At 41.7% G+C, this 19414-nt stretch overlaps 1 protein-coding gene across 2 annotated transcripts in view; it reads right to left on the reverse strand.

Moving 5' to 3' along the window:
• Window positions 1-2875: 2875 nt before the first annotated feature.
• Shoc1 (shortage in chiasmata 1) overlaps window positions 2876-19414 on the reverse strand; it is a 78982-nt gene continuing 62443 nt past the window's right edge. For both annotated transcript variants that reach the window (XM_059254407.1, XM_059254405.1), the window contains 5 exons: window positions 16536-16629; window positions 10695-10826; window positions 10353-10502; window positions 8844-9762; window positions 2876-3016 (listed from right to left, as the gene is read on the reverse strand). In XM_059254407.1, the coding sequence (XP_059110390.1) occupies window positions 2916-3016; window positions 8844-9762; window positions 10353-10502; window positions 10695-10826; window positions 16536-16629 (1396 nt within the window). In that variant the 3' untranslated portion in view covers window positions 2876-2915. The remainder of the gene's footprint in view (window positions 3017-8843; window positions 9763-10352; window positions 10503-10694; window positions 10827-16535; window positions 16630-19414) is intronic.

Here is a 19414-nt window from a genome sequence, read left to right on the forward strand (position 1 = left end):
CTTCCTTCTTAGTGCTGGGATTAAAGGCATGTGACTTCCCAAGCAAAGGCATGAGATCTCAAGTGCTGGGATTAAAGGCGTGTGTGCCACCACTGTCTGGCTCTGTTTCTCTTCTAGACTAAGTCAATCTTATGTAACCCAGGGTGGCTTTGAACTCAGATCCAGATGGATCTCCGCCTCCCGAGTGCTAGGATTAAGGGTGTGTGCCACCATTTACCTGGCCTCTGTTTAATCTAGTGGCTTGTTCTGTCCTCTGATCTTCAGGCAAAATTTATTAGGTACATACTATATCACTACTACTCATTATATTAATTTTTCCTTAAATGTATCAGTTATATTAATGAGGGATTATATTAATACATGACTTGTCGTGGAACTCTGTACTCTAGGAATTGAACTCAGATGGATTTTGATTTATTTTAATTGTTGCTAGTTTCCGTTTGCTATGGTAATCTTACATTGGAATGTTTGCACCGATAAAAGTGAGGTTCTGTAATTTTCTTTTTGCAGTGTTAGATTTTGGTATTTGTTATAGTCATTACAAAACATAGTGTGGAGATGTTTTTTCTAATGCTATAGAAGAGTTTAAGTAGCATTAAGTTAAATTAAATCTACTCATTAAAAATAAGCCATAGAGCTGGGCAGTAGTGTCCCAGGCCTTTAATCCCAGCACTTGGGAGGCAGAGGCAGACGGATCTCTGAGTCTGAGGCCAGCCTGGTCTACAGAGTGAGTTCCAGGACAGCCAGGGCTACACAGAGAAACCCTGACTTGAAAAACAAACAAACAACAACAAAAAGCTATAGAAAAATGGGGTTAGGAGCTTAACACTACAAAATTTAATCAGTGGTAAAAATACAGGTAAAAATAAATCTAAGCAAAGTGGAAACACAGTTTATGGCCCTAAGCTGGTTAAGAACACAGGGTTACATATGGCTTCATCCTGAAAAAAGACCGACATTTGCTTCTGGACTTAACAGCACCTTGCGCAGCCCATGTAACTGCTGATTCCAACACTTTTTGTGTGAGGAAAACAACAAAATAGAGGTTATAGACAGAAACAGTGGAGAACTGGGAGGAAAGGAGAGGATGCCGGCTGCTCGCCAGAGAACGGCTTGAGTCCACTGAGCCCCTGGGAGCATGTGTGAAGCCTCCCCCCGGCTTTGTGCCTTCCTGCCAAGCACGTTTTAGTGGGTGCAATGCTCTGATTTCCTTAGCCTTTTGCCCCCCTCTGAGACAAGCTTTCATGGATTCCTGGGTATGTATCAGACTAGCTCTGTAGTCAAGGATCATGGCCTCTTTTTGACTTTGGCATGCTCAGTTTATGAACTGCTGGGAACCGAACCCAGAGCTTTGTGAATACTGGCAATCGCTGTACCCACAGAGCCACTTCCTAGAACCTTGCCATAGGTTCTTGTGAACAAAATCATGCATCAGAAAATGTAGAGTTCATTCTTGCTCAAGTTTTCCCCATATGTGTAAATGTTTTTGAGCAAGCTGGAATTGTCCATTTTCACTATGTTATGGACCACTTCCTGTCAGAGCACACTTACTTTCTTTGTAATAGTTTCAAGGTATTCTATACTCTAAATTGTTTACTTTGCCATCTCTCCTGGTAGCAAGTTGTCTATAACTTTTACCTATTACAAGTAGATTTCATGTTATAGTTGATAATTATTTAATATAAACTCTTAGTAATATAATTCCTGAGTTAAACTATATAGCCACTTTACATTTTATTATTTAGCAGTTGCCTAAACTCAGCCCTAAAAGGTTGTACAGACAATGTAGGAAAGTAGTCTTCTCTGACATGCTGTCCCTGGGTATCTGTTTTCAACATTTTTGTCACTATGATAGGTAAAAAACAGTGGTTGATATAATAGACAATAATCTGTATAATGAACAATGAAACTGCTTTCCCTAATTGTTTACAAGTTAGTCTTGTTCTGAGAATTATCTGTTCAGATATTTTACTTCTCCTATTAGGTTTCTTTTTCCCTCCAATTTGAAGGGGTGCTTTGTATATTATGCATGTGAGCTTTTTCCACACTTTAGGTTGCAAACAGTTCTTTTTAACTCCTGTTTCTAACTTGCTTAGGGGAAACGACATGGAGCTTGTCTGGCTTCAGTTCTGCACTTGTCTGTGGTGTGGTCCTTACTTCTTGCCTCAAATCATAAGACTGTGATGGGGTGGGGAGCCCAAGAGAGGGCTCGGGCTAGGAGTGCTTGTTGCTCCTGCAGAGGACTGGAGGGTGGTTCCTAGCACCATATCAGGCACTCACAAACACCAGTAACTAAGGCCCCAAGGGGCTCTGATGCCCTCTTGTGGATTCCACAGGCACTGCACTCAATATGCACATACCAATACACAGATACACAATTTAAGTAAAGAAAAATTAAATCTGAACAAAAAAAGACTATGATGGGAACTTAGGGCAGCTCTGGCCTCTGGCTTCCACATGTATACAATAAGTGAAGAAAAAAAACAAATCTGAAAAGACAAAACACTTGTGAAGTACACATAAATTTGAATACTTTGGGGGTCTTAATTTTTATTAAGCTAATTGACAAATCAGACAGTCAGATTTTGATGCAAGTTACAGGACAGAATATATATTATGAAAATTGGATATATGCTAGAAACACCAAGGACATCTAAAAATAATGGTATTTCTTTGACATATAATCAAATCTAAATAATTGTGTTACTGATTATCATAAAGTAGAATCTGAGCTGGGTGGTGGTGGTGCACGCCTTTAATCCCAGCACTTGGGAGGCAGAGGCAGGTGGATCTCTGTGAGTTCGAGGCCAGCCTGGGCTAAAGAGTGAGTTCCAGGAAAGGCGCAAAGCTACACAGAGAAACCGTCTCAAAAAAAAAAAAAAAAAAAAAAAAAGTGGCATTGTCCTTTCTGTTCTTCATAAAAACTTCAGCCGGGTTTGTCCATCCACTCTTCCGGGGACTTTTTCATACGTTAGTCGTTGTTTTTTGGGTTGGGGTACTTGTGAGTACATTAAGCCTGTCAAAAGGAGAAAAAGGAAAACCATTTTATTGGGATAAGTAACTATGAAAAATAGTTATTTTAAAAAACATGAATGCAGCTGGGCAGTGGTAGTGTATGCCTTTAATCTCAGCACTCAGGAGGCAGAGGCAGGTGGATCTTTGTGAGTTCAAGGCCAGCCTGGTCTACAGAGTGAGTTCCAGGACAGGCAGGACTGTTACACAGAGAAATCCTGTCTCAAAAAAAAAAAACAAAACACCAACAACAATAAAAACCATGAATGCACCTGTACCTAATGGCTCTGTGTCTAAAATCAGTACATACATAGATTGTGTGAATCATTCCTTATCCCCAGATTCCATTAACCCCTTCTGTGAAGTTATACAATCTCTAAAGTCTCTCTTGGTTCTAATATATATATTAGATTGGTTTTTCGAGACAGGGTTTCTCTGTGTAGCTTTGTGCCTCTCCTGGAACTCACTTGGTAGCCCAGGCTGGCCTCAAACTCATAGAGATCCACCTGCCTCTGCCTCCCGAGTGCTGGGATTAAAGGCGTGCGCCACCACCGCTCGGCATGGTTCTAATATTTTTAAATAAAACCACTGGAAATAGTTCAGGAAGCAACTCAGGCAGGCTTCCTAATTCCTGAAGGTTTCCAGCACCTCTTCACAAATTAGAATAAGTTCAAGGCTTACTCCGGTTGACTTTGAACTCACACAATGCTCTGTTCTTTGTCTCTGTACATCACTGAAACTATTCATATTGTATTCAATATGCTTACATTTTATTAGCTGTTCAGCTTTCATTCCACCATCATTATTTAAAATTTTAATTAATTTCTGCATGTGAAGTGTGTGTGCATATGTGTGTGTGTGTGTGCATATGTGTGTGTGTGTGTGTGTGTGTGTGTGTGTGTGTGTGTGTGTCTGTGCATGTGGAGGTCAGAGGATGACTTACTGGAGTCTGCACTCCAATCACCATTTAGGTCCCAGGGGTTGGTGCCTTCATCTGCTGAGCCATTTCTCCAGCACCCTGGTGTTTTTAGTACTTCATGTTTAAAAGACTACTGCTTGTCAGTTATAAGTCTATTCCTGGCCGGGCGGTGGTGGCACACGCCTTTAATCCCAGCACTCGGGAGGCAGAGGCAGGAGGATCTCTGTGAGTTCGAGGCCAGCCTGGGCTACCAAGTGAGTCCCAGGAAAGGTGCAAAGCTACACAGAGAAACCCTGTCTCAAAAAACAAACAAACAAACAAACAAACAAAAAAAGTCTATTCCTGCTCCTGTATTTACACTGTAAAAATTATCCTCAGTCCTAACATATGACAGGAGGTGACCAGGAATGACTCACTTTATATGAACTTATTATATATGACATATTAGCTTTAAATGCCATAGATTTGAGCCCTTATAGAGGTTGACTGACTGGACCAGTTTTTTAAAAAGAGGTAAAAAATTAAAATTTAGTAATTATTCCTGGGAGTATTACATCAGAACTTCATGAGCTAGGTGCCATTATTAGTAAGTTTAAAAAGTAATATAGGGGTTGGGGATTTAGCTCAGTGGTAGAGCGCTTGCCTAGCAAGCGCAAGGCCCTGGGTTCAGTCCTCAGCTCTGGAAAAAAAAAGAAAAAGTAATATAGTAGGTAATTATACCAAAGATATCACAAGTACACACATACAGGGCAAATGGAAAATTATCTTAGAGCCTGTGGCTAAACTTCCCATGACTGTGTCAATACTGACTTGAAAAATGATGTATCTTAAACATTCTATGTTGGGGGATATTCAGTCACACTGTGAACTCCGAGTTTGCATTTGCTTTGATTAAATAAAATTAGCCTTGGTTCAGGAGGCTGAGTTAGCAACTAGTTGACAGACAGTAATCATAGGGCATTGGAGGACATCTGGGAGAGAGACACACACACAGGAAGTAGGAGGGAGGGATTGGAGTGGCCCGGCTTTGCCGGGGAGCAGAAGCACAGGTCTTTCAGGGATGCCAGCAAGGAGAGGTCAGCTAGTTGCTGCTCAGCCTCTCCGGGCTCGCAGGTTTTCACCCCAGCCTTTGAGTCTCGGGTCTTATTCATAAATAGAATGATAGAGATTCAGCTAAAGCTGCCTTTAGCAGCAGCGACAGGGCCGGTGCCTGCGGGAACAGAATTCCTGCCAGGCTGCGGCCTGAGTGACCAGGTCGCTGCCAGAGAAGCAGGCCGGTAACTGGAGTGGCAGTTGCTGGCTGAAGTAGCAGTCAGTTAAGGCACAACCACTGTGCTGAAGATAAAAGAACAATTATATGTGGACACTGGTGTGCCATGGAAAAGCACATTCAATAAGCCACTATCTGCCCCAGTGACAGTGAAGACAGCACCATCAGAGACTTGTGCTAAATGTAAGAATTATTTTGTGCAAGTAATTAGAAGCTAGAAAAACGCCCTAAACAGAGAAAACTGTATTTAGGTGATTTAAAATACATTGTTTAGGGCTTGGGGGACGGTTCAGCACTTAGGCGCTTGCTATGTGATGTGGACCCGAGTTCCAGCATCCATGTGAATGTGGTGGGCATGGCAGTTCCAGCACTCAGAGGCTGGAAGGTTCCTGGAGCAAGCTGGCTCGACTAGCTGTATTTTCAGTGAGATCTAGGTTCAGTTAAGAGGCCACCTCACTGGACAGGTAGAGATGGTCAAGGGAGACTCCAGACATCAGCTTCTTCTACACACATGCGCACACACGTGCATATACATCAGTATATGTGCACCCGCACGTGAACATTCATACATACATGCACACTTGCCACAAATATACACATGCAAAATAAAATTAGTTATTCAAAACTAAATGAATTAAAATTTACATAGATAACTGAGTATTCCATCAATAGGCCTACAAGCAACAATGTCAGAATTTAGAGACACTTTCTGCAGTTTTCTCATGGAGAGAATGGGAGAATTATATAGGGAAGTGCTCCGTGTCAAGCGTTCATAGACTTCACACATGTAATTTGTTCTAGAGTAGAAGGATGGGGTTTGATCTGGTTCATTTATAAAGTTGCTGTAACAAAGTATGTGTGTGCACACACACTCGCACACGCACAAACACCATCAGCTAAATGCATGACTCTTGATAGGAAAATCAGAACTAAACAGCAGGAACAGTCGAACCATATTAACAGTGTCCCTATGCATATACACAACAGGACTTTATTCAGCTTTAAAGAAAAATGAAATCCTAACATTTGTACAACAATGGATAGAAGTGAAAAGGATGTTAAGTGAACAGTCAGGTACTGAAAGACACTATGCCTAGTATTCTCTTATGTGGTGCTTGGACGGTCATTTGTACATTTATGTACAGGGTTAATGTAGAGAAAAGGGGCTAGTTAAAGAAACCCACCCTGACCCTGGAGCCCAGAACTAGGGAAAGATGGCTCAGATAAGGCCAGTGAAAGAAACATAGTTTGGCTCAAATCAGAGTCATTTCTGCCCCTGGCCAACTGACTTGTGAAACCAACCAATCACAGAGCAGGACAGTAGAACCCTGGGCCCCAAGCAACCTGCCCTGCCTGGTCACTTAGAAAAGAGCTGTTCTCTCCACCTTGGTAGAGGCAGTTACTCTCCTGGACTCCTCCTTCCCAAATCTCTTTCTCAAAAGAGTTTTGGGTGTGAAGATCTTCATTCACTGGCATAGAGAAGACCCTTGCTGAGACATCCCTCAGTGGAGAGCAAGGAGGGGCTGAAAGAGCAGAAAAAGTAACACTTTCCTCCTGAGCCGGAGGAGATTGCTACATTTTTATAATTTCTTAGGTGGGAGAAGCAGAGCTCAGCTAGGAAGCCCCCTTAAGTGGGGGCTGAGCAAAGCTCAGCTGTAGCGGCTCTCCAGGAGAGGAGCAGGACTGCTATATCCTTCAGGGATACCATCCCCCATCACACCAGGTATAGCCTGACTTTCTCTGCTGAAGCAGTTCCCAGGTATAGCCTGACTTTCCCTGCTGAAGCAGTTCCAGGTGTGGCTCTCCTGAGCAGTCAGAAAATTTCCCTTGCAGGGTGGGCTGTGTCTTTGCAGCTCCAGCCATCAGAGCTGTACTAAACAGCTCCAGATGTCTGGAACACCTCCAGGACAGAGCTGTGCTAAACAGCTCGAGGTGTCTGGGATACCTCGCCCTCCAGGGTTGGGCTGCCTCTTGGCAGCTCCAGCCATCAGAGCTGTCCTAAGCAGCTCAAGGTGTTGCTTGACTCCCAGAGTTGCAAAACTCACATTTTCGTGCCAAAACTGGGACCAAACCCACAGAGTTACAACAAAGTTACTAACAGTTAGTACAGGTCATCAAACTAGGGAAGGGACTGTAAGGGTAAAGAGACCTTCATAGGGGTGGAGATAAAAGAAAGTGATATAATGTGACATGAGAGCAGGAAGGCTACTGGGTGGGGACCACAGGGAGCCATTAGGAGGCAGAGACAGGGCAGGGAGGTGGGGAGGGTGACCATCAGTGAGGTTTAGGAGGCCCTCTCTTAATAAAATAGGGAGTGTGAGGTTGTTTTTCCTGGGCCCTGCTCTGATCTTTTGAAGGAGCCTATGAAAAAAAGTTTTGAAGCTTAAAATTTTCTTCCTTCTCATTCCTGTCTACCAGGTAGCCGTCATTCCAGCTACCTGTCACAGCAAAGCCACATTCATATGCCTTATGAGATCCTAACATTTTATTCTAGATGTTTAGGGTAATGCCATAAGAAATTATACAGAAAATAAAGGCATTATGACCGAGAAAACAAAAGTGTCCTTTTTAAAAGGCGAATGATAAAATGTTCGGACAAGTAAAAAATATCTGTCAAAGTGAAGCTGATAGGACTTCCTCTCTAATAAACAACTCAGAAAAGGTTTACCTGGGATCTAGCATTGTGTGTGCGTGTGATGGCTAGAGGGTCAACTCAGGTGTTGTTCCTCCTCAGGTATGATCCATCCTGAATTTTTTGAGACAGAATCTCTTCCTGGCCTAGAGCTCGCCAAATATGCTAGGCTGGCTGGCAGTGAGCCCATGGATCCACCTGTCTCTGTCTCCCAAGTGCTGGGGTTCCAAGCCATGGCCACAATGCCAGGCTTTTGTATGCGGGTTCTGGGTACAGAACTTACTTAGGTCCTCATGCTTGCACAGTTAGCACCTTAGGGACTGAGCTGTCACCATCCCCTAATATCTCAAACAATCTTAGCCAAATAGATTTATGTAGCTGACAGTCTGATTCCTCTGTTTAATCCTGATCATCTGCTTTATTTAGGTTTGCTATTTTTATTTTAATTTCTTCCTTTTCCCCCCTATTTTGTTTGTCTGTTTTGCAAGAGGGTCTCTCTATGTAGCCCTAGTTGTCCTGGAACTCACTAGAACACCAGGCTGACCTCAAACTCAGAGATCCTCCTGAGTGCTATTTTAAACTTAAGTTGAAGGTATGGTTCATTTGATACTATAAGAATTTGAAATATTTTGTTAGGCCACTAAGTTTGATTTTTCTCTTAAACTCAAAGATAACTGAGAACTTTAAGTGTAGCAATTAAAACAAAACATTCATTGAAATTTGATTATAGCATTATCATTTTAAAATATTTTATTATTAGTTATGTATTTGTGTATGAGTCTGCAGGTGGGTATGTGCATGTGAGTGTAAGTGTCCAAGGAGGCCAGAGGTGTCATATCCCTGGGAACTTGAGTTACAGGTAGTATGAACTACCCAAAGTGGGTACTGAGAGCTGAATGTGGGTCCTCTGCAGCAGCTATAAGCACTCTTAACCACGGTGCCATCTATCCAGCCCCTAGCTTTAGCTTGTAAAATTATAACTAGAAGTTGTATCAACTACTAAGTGTTACCTGTTGGTGTTTCATAATCTCCCCAGTTAGATGAAGATACAGGGAGCCTTCTCTGTCCTAAGTAGTTCCCAGCTCTTTGGTAGAAATTAAGGCCATTGAATCCTCTTTGGTTTACATTAGAATCAGAAGCACAGAATGAATCCCAGCTGGGGACAGAAGGCAGTTCTCTCCAAAAGGTCTTGTCAGTGCCAGCGGTTGAATTTCTGTATGTGAAGTGTTTCAATTTAGCTGACAGACACTCTGGCTGATTACTGGGTAAGTCATTGTTTTGTGGGTACCATTTGTTGTAGGAGGTCTGTTCTGCTCCACAGCTTGAATTGAATGAATAAGTCTGTTTCCTGTCACCATTGTTTTTAAAGTCCCAACAAAGGTGGAATTGAGAGCCCTCTGGTAAAAACACAGGAGTGGACACTTGCATGTTTCTGCTTCCTTTTGCTTTAGGATAATTAACAAAATTATGAGTAACTCTCCTCTGAGTATCAGCTGGTGACATTTCAGGTTCACAATTTATTTGTGTTAGGCCCAAAGAAAAGACACCTGATTCTGAATCATCCTGGCTTGGAAAGGAATGCCAAGTCACTTTCTTTGATTCCTTATTAATTAGAAAAGGGTTATTGTGCACTGTGTTAGGACCACAAATGGAGTCTTTCCAGTAGCTGGTCTGACTGTGAGATGCTGCAGACGGCAACATGCTCAGTGTTTCTCTTAGCTCCATAAGAGAAGAGCTTGTGCCGTCCTGCACTGCCTCTTCTGAGTCTTCATAGGAATAATATTCCTCATGTTCCTGAATGACAGGAGCTGAACTCTGAGAAATAAAGGGATTAGTTTCATTCATATCCTCCTGAAGTGGTGACATTTGAGGTGACATTGTCAAGGAGGAAGAATTAATCTTGAACAAGGAAGTGATGCTACAAAAATGCTGAAAAATTAAAAATAATAGTTTAATACAGTTTAAAAAAGAAAATGCCTAGCTAAATTCACAGATACTACATTGAGCCACATACTAACATAAAAATAATTAAACACCATTAAAAGAGAACATTGTAATTTGCTTCTATTTTCTAGCAGCTTGCAATGGAATTTTAATAGAGTGTTTTTAGAGATGTTCTAGGTTCACAACAAATGCAGTGGATTTTATTTTAGTTATACAAATTATACACGAATACTATTCCTTGATAAGAATTTAAAAATATCAATAAAGCTAAAACTCTCTTCCCTGCTATGGTAAAAGACATTAGGATTTTTGGAAGGGGTAATGCAAACACATGTTAACTGACTATTTATGAATACAATATTTCAAAATGCCTTAAGATGGACTAAACTGTACTGAGTTATCTATGATAGCTTTGAAATGTATAGCTAACAGCAATTCCATATGAAAGTTAGTTCAAGTAAATGCTTTCTTTCCTTTGTCCAGAACAAGGCTGGATACCATCACTTGGCAATGTCCGTGGTGCAAACACGTAACTGAACCGGAAATGCTCCCAGGGAGCCTGTGTTCTCACCCACCTTCAGAACCTTGCTGGGAACCTGGGGCAGGAGTTCCTGAAGCTCAGCGGGCGTTGCTCTCAGCAGCCAGTGCAGGGAGGGTGCTCTGTGTAACATGAGCTGAGCCACCAGTGGATTAATGCACGGGAAGTCAAGGAGGCTCATTTCTTCCTGCAAAACAGGGGGTGTCTCCTCAGGCAGTGGTCTTTTGAGAGGGACCTACTTTAGTCTATAGATTAAAATTTGTCCCTGAATTTCTAACAATTGGGAAGCATGGAAAAAACCATGCTATCAGGAAGCGAATTCAAGTGTTCATGGTTTTTTGCCTGACAGGTATCAATTTACGCATTTAGAAAAAGTAACCTTAGACGGTGAAATTTCAACCCAGGATTTATCCAACCACTCATGAGGATCTCTCTTCGACGTCATTAAATTGTGGTCTGCAATTTGTCGAATTGTTAAAGCTGTCTCTTCTACTCCTGGGGCAATTATAAGCTAAAAAAAAAATGCATATGTTAGATTGTAGGGGAATACTAAGGAGTGAGATGTAGCATTCAGAAATAGTTTGAGATTAAAGGGAAAAAATCTAAGTAGTGAATTTTTAATCATCATCTTGTATATAATTTATTAGTGTATGTATTTGAAACCCATGATCTTTCATTTGTGAGGATAACCCAATCAGTTTTCTTTCTCTTTCTTCTTCCTCCCTCCCTCCCTCTCTCTCTCTTTCTTCATTCCTTTCTTTCTTTTTCTTCCCTTCCCTCTCCTCCTTTCCCTTCCTTCCTTCCTTTTTTTTTTCCCTCCCTGAGGACTCTTTATATAGCCCTGGCTATCCTGAAACTTACTATATAGGCCATATTGGCTTCAAACCTACAGAGATCTCCCTACCTCTGCCTCCTGAATGTTAGGATTAAAGGCATGTGCCACCATACCTGGCCCCTTCTTTCTTTCAATACTGTACACTATTTTCTATTTTTGGAATCCATTTTTCTTCACTTTAATTTGGTATTGACTTACAAAGTTTTTAAAATTTTATTTAGTGTTATATTTCACTTATAGAAGAGCAATTTGAAAATCACTGGTACTATTTAATATTTTGCTTTTTCTAGTAGTTATCAACTGAAAACAAGAATAAAAAATACAGTGCAATAGTTTTCAAAAACAAACTTAAACATGAAAGATATTTGTACATTAATTTGATATTGTGTTAAAAATAAGACGTAAGCCCTGCTTACAGAAGCATACCTGGTACTGTCAATCTGAACAAGGGTCCATGGCTGGGGAAATCAAAGGCTCCAGGGGAGAACCCACTATTATTATTTTGCTAAATGGATGTACTATCCAACTGCCCTCTATAATCATGTCTCTCTACCCATAGATTAGTGCAGCTTTCAGACCTCATCAGAGAAATTTCTTTGTGCAGTGGATGGTGATTAATACAGAAACTCATGACTGGTCAAAGAGTGCAGAGAATAAACATCTGTGGAGTGCTCAGTCACAAATGGGACATCTATGTCACACCCTTCCCAAAGGCTCAGTCACAAATGGGACATCTATATCACACCCTTCTCAAAGGTTGTCACAAATGGGACATCCATGTCACACCCTTCCCAAAGGCTCAGTCACAAATGGGACATCCATGTCACACCCTTCCCAAAGGCTCAGTCACAAATGGGACATCCATGTCACACCCTTCTCAAAGGCTCAGGCTCATAGAGGGGCAAAAAGACCCTAAGGCCAGAGGACAGAGGAGACAGCAACACAGTGTCTCCTGGACATGACATGGCTGCTGTTGTTGCCTGAGCAAGATCAAGCCAGTCCACATTCCAGCATGGGCAGAGGGGCTCGAAAGCCCCATCCCTAGCTGAGTCGCTACGGATAAGCAATGCTTCTCAGGGAGGGAGAACTGATTTTCTTTAGAATGTAGTCCCCCACTAGGTCAGCCATGCTCCAGTGGATGGCCACACATGGGTATGTGTGCAGCACAGATTAGACTTGTGGGCTATTAACAAAGACATGAAGTTTGGAGGGTGAGGAGGTGGACCTAAGGAGTTAGGAGGAAGAATGGGAGGTAAATACGATCAAAACATAGTCTATGTATATATATATACAAAATTCTCAAAAATTAATGTCTATAATTTTAAAATGTCTTGATTTTGAGTAGTCATTCTAGGGGTTGGGGATTTAGCTCACTGGTAGAGTGCTTGCATAGCAAGGGCAAGGCCCTGGGTTCATTCCTCAGCTCCGGAAAAAAGAAAAAAAAAGAGAGAGAGAAGTACTCACTAGGGTGTCAGTGGAGAGAGCTAGGGAGGAAGAAGCACAGTCATCATCCAGTGTACACATCCTCAGATCTAACCGAGTAGTCATTCTAGTTGGTAATTGTTCATTTAATCTTAGCTTATTTGATTCTAAGACACTCTTGTCAAAATTGTGTGTGTATAATTTCTGAGCTGGAGGGATGGCTCAGTGGTTTAGAACACTTGTTCTTGCACAGGACAGGTATAGTTCCCAGCACTCACATGACAGCTTATAACAACTGTAACTGCAGTTCCTGCATCTGTAATCCTAGGAATAGCCTGGCAACAGAGCCAGAGTGTTGTGGAATATTTGTACACTGTTTGAAAATGTATTGCTGTGATTGGTGTAATAAAAAGCTGAACACCCAATAGCTAGAAAGAGGGTAGGCAGGATTTCTGGGGACAGAGAGGACTCTGGGATGAAGGGCGGAGACACCAGGGACACTGAGAGGAAACAGGAGGTATAAGATGGAAGGGAGGTAATGCCACATGATAGAATGTAGATTAATATAAATGGGTTAATTTAAGTTATAAGAGCTAGTTAGGAACAAGAATAAGCTATAGGCCAAGCTTTTATAATTAATAAGAAGTCTCCATGTCATTATTTGGGAGCTGGTTGACAGGACAGAAAAAGACTCGTCACAGCTAGAGCCCACACAGGGAAATAAAACAAGAATCTTGTGTATAATGGGGATTCAAGAGACAGCACAATGGCTGGAGATAAGCTTAGGTGAAGAGCCCACACCTGGGGTACAGAGCAGGTTTGAGTCTTATATACAATAAAAGGTACAAGTTTCACAAAATAAATATGAGCTAGTTTCTCTCAGAATATTAAGTACAAAACCTCAACACATACTTTTTTGGAGTGCATATATTGTAAAAGAGAATTTTTCAAATTTTATACAAGTATATGCACAGTGTATAGAGATATTCTGTTTAATCACATCTTTATTTCATTGTTAGTTTTAGATGCTTTGAGGGAGATGTGAGACCTGCATTTAAACAGAACTTTCTTTTAAAGGCAAACTTTTATGATGATGGTAATGAGTACTGCAGTAATTGATCGAAATGAGAATTCTGAGGTTCATGCTAGACTTAAGAGGATTCAAGAAGTCTTATTTCTGAATTTATATATGTGTATATTTATGTATCACCTACAAAGAGAGTTCATAAGAAATTCACAGAAATCTTTTAAAATTAGAAGGTTAAGAATATAGCTAAGTGATATATGCTTGCTTGCCTACCACACACAAGGCTTTGACTTGGATCACCAGTAACACACACACACACACAAAAAGATTAACAAATGAAAAAGATAATATTTAGATAACACTGCCAATACCTTCTTTTAATTTAAGGGAATATCCTTAGACTTCCAGGTACTTCTTTTATGGCTAAGATGGCTGGAAACAAAAAAGTGCTAATAATATACTGATGTTCTCTAAGAGACAAAAGCCATGATAACAAAATAAAGAAGCAATACATTCTAATACATACATAATACATAGGGGTTTAGGAACTCCTGGTTATTTCTGGTTGTGAGTCAGGGTCTCATGTCGTCCAAGCAAGCTATCCTTGAACTCCATATGTAGCCAAAGGCAACCTTGAACTTCAACTCCTGCTTCAACTTCCCAAGTGCAGTGGCATTACAGGCATGTACTGCCACATCCACTTTTATGTGGTACTGGAGACTGAACCACATGTGAATGCTATGCAAGCACACTACCCACCAAGCCACATCCCTATCTTCCTCAAACCTACTTTAATAATGACATCAAGTCAGAACAATGACATACCTGTGCATATTCATGACATACCAACAGAGTAAGAACAAGGAAAAAAACTGGACTTGAAAAGCTTCTGGAGTTTACCTGGGTGGAAGCAGACTTTTGTTTGGAATGGATTGCCTGCATAGTACTCCTATTTTATCCTCAAATGCCTTCCTGAGGTATACCTTCTCTGAACCGTGACCCTGTATCTGAACACAGTGCCACTTTACTGATATCATATTTTACATATAATTGTTTATCACATGCTGGGAAAAGACTAACCAAGCAGTGAATCCTCATTTGAATAAAGAAGACACATTTATATTTATCATTCATTTATTTAAAAGTAACTTTCCTAAGAATTTTACTTTTGTGTGTAGTATGTATCATGAGATTAAACTTTTCAAAAAGATCACTTCCTGATATTCTTAACAGGTTGTGATTTGACTAAACTCTGTTTAGCAGGTGTTTGTTAAATATATTTGCTCTGTATGAAGCACTGTGCTAGATGCCACAGGTTTACAAAGGACTTACTACCTGCAGTGGAAAGTATATGAATAAATACCTGTGCCAGGCATGGTGCACACCTTAATCCCAGCACTCGAGATGCAGACGGATCACTATGAGTTCAAAGCCAGCCAGGGCAACGCTACAAGGTGACAGTCTGTCTCAAAAACAAAAACAGAACAAAACCAAACCACCACCAACGAACACCTCACACCGTAACAGAGGTACAGGGTGTAACGGTGGTGGTCGTATGTACTCTGAGAGGGTATGCCTGGGCAGGGTTCCTTAAGGAAGCAGTGTTTGAAAGCTGGTTCCAAGAGATGGACAGCAGCATTCCCGGAAAGAACGGCGGGATGACATCTCTTTATTAGCTGAGTTTGATTGTGTGAGGATTTATGGAGGAAATAATTACCTCGGGACTAAATCCTGACTCCACCTGAATTTGACTCTATTCTGAATGAAGCAGGAAGACATGGAAGGTGTCTAAGCAAGAAAACATAACAGTGAATATTTATCAATAGCCTTCTACTTGGCATTGTGCTGGGTGTCCAGAATAGAGAAGTGAACACACAAGCTCCCTCCCCTCCAGAAGCGCACTGTGAGGGAGTGGATTTTCATAGCTGCATCTTAGCAACGAAATTAGTGTCAGCATACGATGGAGTAGGGACTAGGTAGGAAAAGGGTGGTTAGTTAGGAAGGCATTTTAAAAACCTGCATAAGAAGTGATGGATGCCTGAACTCAGAAGCAGAGGAGGGTGTGGAAGGAGATTTATTCCAGAGATGCTGCTGCTGTACAAAGAGGACCACACCACTGACCAGTGATGTCACAAATCAAGCTTGGCGAGGATGGAAAGTTTCCTATGGACACTCAGTCTGGGGTATTTGCAACATATTCCTGTGGAGATTTCCAACTGGTTGCTAGAACACAGGTGCAGACCTTACATGTCAGAAGGATTTTAGGAACTGTACTCAGAAGCTACAGCAGGGCTGTGGGAATGTCTGAGTTCTTCAATGAAAGAACATGGAAGGTAACAGAAAACCATGAACCCTGAACTCAGACAAACGCCTGAGTTTTAGAGTGGGACACTGAAAAGGGGCCAAGCGAGGAGGTTGGAGATCACCAGTCACATTCCCCTACCAACATGTCTGGAGATTTCCACTCTGCAGCAGAGGAAAACGCAGTATATCTTTCATAAAGAACATGTTTTGATCAAGGGACATTTATTTTTCTTCTTTTCCTGACTATAGCTTGATTTTAAATTAAAAGCATTCATTGTTGTTTTAGTTTTTTAGACAGTCTCACTATATAGCTTCCTATAGCTTTGAACTCATGATCTTTTCATCTCAGCCTCCTGAGTGCCAAGACAACAGGCGTGTGCACCACACAAGGCTTAAAGTTCTTGTCACATAATTATTTGTGTGAATTTATGTGTGTGTTTGTCTGTTTGTGTAACACACATAAATGCTTTTAAAACAGAAGTGTGGAGGTAAATGTATTTAATAATTTGACCCTGCTCGTTTTTGGCTCTTAAGGAACTGTGTCTGTTCAAGGCTTCTTCTCACAGGGCACTTGAGCTCAAGTCTAATTTTAGTTTATGAACAATACTTATGAACATCTAGGGAAATAATACCTTTACATCCAGTTCTTCAGATTTAAGACCAGAGGAAACCAAAGCTGCGTAAATCTGTGCGAGGTGATGGAGTGTCTTCTCTGTGAGATGGTACCTAAGAATGATATCATTGTGTTCACTCATTAGTTTGGTGCAGGCATGTCCCACCTCCCATTGCACTTACTTTACCCTCTCTGGAAAGGACATTGCCACCTTCTGTCTTTAAGCACACTATTAAATCTAGGGATACTGAGGGTGTGTGTGGAGGGAGATGACTGACGGGTGAGGAGAGAATCTGAGCCATTCCATTCTCATCTCCAGGGATGACTGTATGAACCATATGATTGACAGGTGAGGAGAGAATCTTAGCCACTCCATTCTTATCTCCAGGGACGACTGTATGAACTAAAGTTAGACACAGAGAATACTCCAGCTCTGGGTCAAAGTAATAGGCTCAGATAAAACTATGACCAGAGCCAGGATACCTACCATCTTTCATGAGCTGCTACATTAGAAGAAGCACTCTCTCTGCCCCTTTCTACAGTTATTGACCAGGTCAGACGTGAGTGCTGACCTGTGAGTAGCCATTTCTACGGTTACCTACTCACTTTACATATTCTAAGCGGCAGTGAAGAGACTATCAGTCTACCACTAAGAACTCCAAGCAAGTGTTCCTCTATCTGGGCATTTCTTGGCTCTTTTGTCCTGGGTGTTAGCTTCTTCCTCCAGAGTTGTCTAACACTATTCCTGAGGAGACGTGAATGTTCATCTCAGAGAGGGAGTCACTGATAGACCAAAGGAAGGACACCACTGAAGTCTGCCCTGGGGAACCATGTGTTTTATTGTGACTCCCTACAGGAATATGGGTGAGGGGTTACTTACAGGAGCAGAAAAGACTCCAAGAGAGCTGCACCACCAAAGCCCACTCCAGCATGAGTGACAGCTCACAAAGCTGGGAACCTGAAGCTCTCTGCACAGTTTACACACAGCTCACATGGTTGGAGCACTTTCCTCCAGACAGTTCAGTTGGTCCAAGCCTCTCCAGGCAGCTCCCCTGGTCTCTGCTTTTTCACACAGTCTGGCTGACTTTCCTCCTCCAGGCAGCTTGGGTGGTCTGAGCCTCTTCCAGCTGAGCTGTCTGGAAAGGACAGCCTGTCAAGCTGTCTGTAGTTGTGCAGTGAGTTACAGGTTTGTAGCTTTGGTGAACCGTCGCCCATACTGAGGTGGGCTTTTGGTCATGTTCTTTCTCCGTGAGTTATTTCTGCTCCTGGTTAACCCTTCACCCGCACTCCTGTAAGGAACCCCAATGAATTCATTGGTTCACCAAGCTCGACCGTCATGGTATCCTTGCTTTGTCATTGGCTCCTATTCAGGGTGAGTAGACATTTTTTTGCATCTCCCCATGAGTGGTGTCACACAACACCCAGGCAGACTTTCTCCACAGAGTAAAAGGTTGGTGGAGTAACGTACTGTGCCCAAGCTGTTTGTACAAACAACCTGAATTCTGCTAAACACTTGCTTACCTTGTGAACCCCGGAAGCTCTGACTCATGCTAAGCCCTTAACCCTGGTCATTGTGTCTCTAATAAACTCCCTGGATGGATAAAGGGTTGTAGTGTCGTCACAACCTGTTACTGAGAACTCTGGGATTTCCTCAGGGCTCTGTCCAGTGAGCTTCCTCTCTTGTTAATTTTGCATTATAGGCTGTTAACCTTGGACTGTAGTAAGTCAGAGCTATGAGTACAACGATCTGATGGCTCTTCCTGGCAAACATCAAACCAGGGGATATTCTCAAAGGTTGCTGATGCTCTTCCTTGAAATTATATGCCTGAATAACTAAGGTAACTGAAACCATTTCTTCTGCATTTTCTATTGCTCTCTTTCGATCAGCTTATTGAGATACTACTTAAAGGCTACAATTACCAGCCAGGTGTGGTGGTGCATGCCTTTAGTCCCAGCACTCAGGAGGCAGAGACAGGCAGATCTCTGTTTGTGAGTTCAAGGCCAGCCTGGTCTACAAAGAGTTCTAGGGCTACACAGAGAAACCCTGTCTCAACACCCCCTCCAAAAGGTTACAATTATCTAATAAAATAGAATTATGAAACTTGGAATTTTGAAACTAATTTATATTTATGATAATATCATAAATAAATGATCACACTGTATATTCTGATAAAAATAAAGGTATCTCAGAATATTATGTGATAGGTGAAAAATAAGTTGGGATATTTGCTATTCTCCCCTGTGTTTCAATTGAACCACAAAACTATAGATAAACAGCAATCTGAAAACCTTAGAAAACTTCCAAATAAGTAATTTATCTAAAAAAAACCTGCCAAAAATGTTATCCATTTGGATAAAGCTTAAAATGATTTATAGGTAGGCACCAAGCTTGAAGTGTTTTATAGGCCTTACTAATCTTAAAAGTCAGGGCATTGAAGCAGGAACCACAGGTTTTTTTTGTAGCCAGGTGGAAAGGGCTAACTCTGTTAAATGACTTGCTGGGGCTGTTTGTTACCAGAAAGGGATTAAGAGTCAGGAGTTTAGACTCTTAGACTCCAGTTTGTACCTGTCCTCACGAGATAATGACTGTACTGGAAGAGTTCAATGAACTTGTAAGCAAGAGCGGCGTCAAAAAGCGAAGAGTCACCGGCAATGTCAAATTACCCACACCCTCTCTAACAACCGAGCTAGAGACTATAAAGCCTGCTGTGAGTCAGGGGGACGCGGCACCATAGCAATAAAAACAGTCAAATGGTTAGCTGTCCGGTAGGAAAGGCTGACTCATCCAGTGAACAGCTACTGAGCATCCATCACACAAAAGCAGTGTGCTCTTATGCTACGGAACAATCATAGACGAGGAAACAGAGCCAAGCAGTTCACAGGATGGAAAGCTGTGCA

Source organism: Peromyscus eremicus, chromosome 2, assembly GCF_949786415.1.
Source record: "Peromyscus eremicus chromosome 2, PerEre_H2_v1, whole genome shotgun sequence".
NCBI classification, from domain to species: domain Eukaryota; kingdom Metazoa; phylum Chordata; class Mammalia; order Rodentia; family Cricetidae; genus Peromyscus; species Peromyscus eremicus.